The sequence below is a fragment of the Perognathus longimembris genome, chromosome 25 (assembly GCF_023159225.1).
Source record: "Perognathus longimembris pacificus isolate PPM17 chromosome 25, ASM2315922v1, whole genome shotgun sequence".
Classification (NCBI taxonomy): domain Eukaryota; kingdom Metazoa; phylum Chordata; class Mammalia; order Rodentia; family Heteromyidae; genus Perognathus; species Perognathus longimembris.
This window is the reverse complement of record NC_063185.1, coordinates 665,209-667,844: the sequence shown is the minus strand read 5'-3', so window position 1 is coordinate 667,844 and position 2,636 is coordinate 665,209. Positions and strand designations below refer to the sequence as shown.

The 2,636-nt window shown below is 36.4% G+C and overlaps 1 protein-coding gene across 1 annotated transcript; it reads right to left on the bottom strand.

The window, feature by feature from the left end:
- Positions 1–1,632: 1,632 nt before the first annotated feature.
- LOC125341949 (high mobility group protein B2-like) lies at positions 1,633–2,357 on the bottom strand. The gene has a single exon (XM_048334076.1). It carries the CDS (start codon positions 2,355–2,357, stop codon positions 1,758–1,760), a length of 600 nt encoding a protein of 199 aa, XP_048190033.1. The 3' UTR covers positions 1,633–1,757.
- Between the last annotated feature and the right edge of the window lie 279 nt (positions 2,358–2,636).

Here is a 2,636-nt window from a genome sequence, read left to right as displayed (position 1 = left end):
ACTAGTTCTTCAGAGAAGTCTCCATTTAGCTGTTCTGGCTATTTACCAGCTCAGGGTTTGATTCATTGACAGTTTATTGTACTCAGGATATTAGACCAGTCCTTCAATGTATATCTAGAAAGAATCTTGTCCCATTCAGTAGGCTGTGATTGTAGTCTATTAACTATGTCCTTTTCTAGGCAGAAAATTTAACCTTGATGTAATCTTATTTGTCAATACTCCCTCTGATTTGCTGAGCCTCTGGACTCTAATCAGGTAGTTCCCAACTATGTCAATAAGTTCTAACTTTTCTTGTACTGTTTCCTGTAGTAATTTTCAAGTTTCATGTCTTATATTGAAGTTTTTGAACCATTTTGAATTGATATTCACACAAGGTGACATCTAGGAATCCATTTAAATTTTCTGCACATGAATGTCCAGTTATCCACCACCAGTTAGTGAAGAGGCCTTCTTTGTCCAACCTCTATTTTTCACTCCCTTGTCAAGTACTATTTGGATGTAGATATATAAATTTACTTTTCTGCCATTACCAAGCTGTTATTACTATGTTTGACATGTGGAATCCTGATATTTCCAACCAACACTACATATTTCCCCTTGGAATTCATTTGTAATTTGAGGCATTTTGTGAGTTCATGTAAATTTTGAATTATTTTCTCTATCTTAGTGAAAAATGACACTGGTATTTTGATGTGTGTTGCAATTAGTTTGTAGATTGTCTTTTGTAGTATTGCTGTTTTATGATATTAAACTGTTCAATGTCATGATATGAACATGAGTGGTCTTTCTACTTCCTAATCTTGCCTTCAATTTCTTTCTAAAGGTTTTGTAAAAGTTTTCTAGTTCCTTTACTTCCTTTGTTGGGTTGAATTCTAGGTACACTGATATTTTTTTTTTCAACTATGACAAACAGGCCTTTTCCTGACTTTATTCTCTCTGTTCTTATGATGTCAGCCGCAGGTTTTTCATAAATAGCCTTTTGTACGTTTACCATATATGTTCTTTTTCTCCTTAAATTCTCTAGATTGTTTATCACAAAAGGATGTTGGACTATCTAAGGCTTTTTTTCTGCACCTGCTGAGATGAGCATGTGACTCTTGTCTTTGGATGTGTTAATGATGCTGTATTGCACTCATGACTGACACATGTTGAATCCCCATGATCAAATGAACTTGATTGAGATATCATATTTTTTGTTGTTGTTGAATTCAGGTGACAAGTATATTAAGGAGTTCTCCATCTATGCTCATGAAAGTAAAAATTCTCTAGGTTTTTGTTATCATTTTTTATTGTGTCTCTGTTACTGGGCTGAATATAATGCCAGTTCAGTAAAATGAATTTTATAGTAATACCTCACTTTTTGTTCCATGGATGACTTTCAGAAGTATTGGTTTTAGTTTTTTTTAATATACATAATTTTATTACAAATTTTTTTTAAAAAAACAAAATTCAACATCCTAAAAAACCCAAAATTTATCACTCATTCCTATGAAGTTTGCTGTGCTACAAGAAATTAAAGAAACCATTAAATATTTAGGAACATTCAACATCAAAAGCTTTAAAATCTAACTGGTATGTAGTAGCCCCTCAAAAAGCTACAATCTGCATAAAAAAAGTATTTCTCTACAAAGAATCATCAACTATACAAAAATCTGTACAGTTTTTATACTGAAGCTAATGTTGAGCTGCACTTGAATTCACATTCTTAGCAAAACAATTGCCTGAGTGCACACACACGTTCCACACACAGTTGCCATTTATTCTTCATCTTCATTCTCTTCCTCCTCATCTTCCTCTTCTTCCTCTTCCTCCTCCTCTTCCTCATCTTCTGGCTCATTCTTCTTTGAGCCAGTTAGCCTATCAGGGCCCTTCTTTCCTGCTTCACTTTTGTCCTTGGCACAATATGCAGCAATATCCTTCTCATATTTCTCCTTCAGTTTAGCTGCTTTCTGCTCATAGGGCTGCTTATCTTTGGCCGACTGTTCAGACCACATCTCGCCCAATTTCTTTGCAGTATCCCCAGTGGAGAGGCCCGGGTGCTCACCCTTGATCTTTGGGCGATGTTCAGAGCAAAACAGGAAGAAGGCAGATGGTGGTCTTTTCGGAGCATTGGGATCTTTTTTCTTGCCCTTATCACCTTTGGGAAGAACATGATTTTTCATCTCCCGGTCGTAGTGAGCTTTATCACTTTTTGCCAAGTCTTCAAACTTGGAATTTTCCTTGGCAGACATGGTCTTCCATCTCTCCGAACACTTCTTAGAGAACTCGGCGAAGTTCACCAAAGAGTCCGGGTGCTTTTTCTTGTGCTCTTCCCGGCAGGTCTTGCCCCGCGGCGTGCTAGGGTCACCTTTACCCATGGCAGCAGAGCAGCATTGACCCGTGGAGGACAGAGGGGGTCCGGCTGGGCCGAGCTTCTCCTCAGACTCCTGGTTTTAGTTTTTATAGAATTTATTTGTTAAACAGTTAGGACTTAGAATTTTTGTTGTTATTTTAATTCCATTACTTGTTATATATTTATTTGCCTTAACTCTTTATATCCACTTAATTGACTCAGTTTTGTTTCATAAATATTACATAAGAATGATTCCATTTCTACCAGATTTTTGAGTTTGTTAGTGTAATGACTTTCAAAGTTT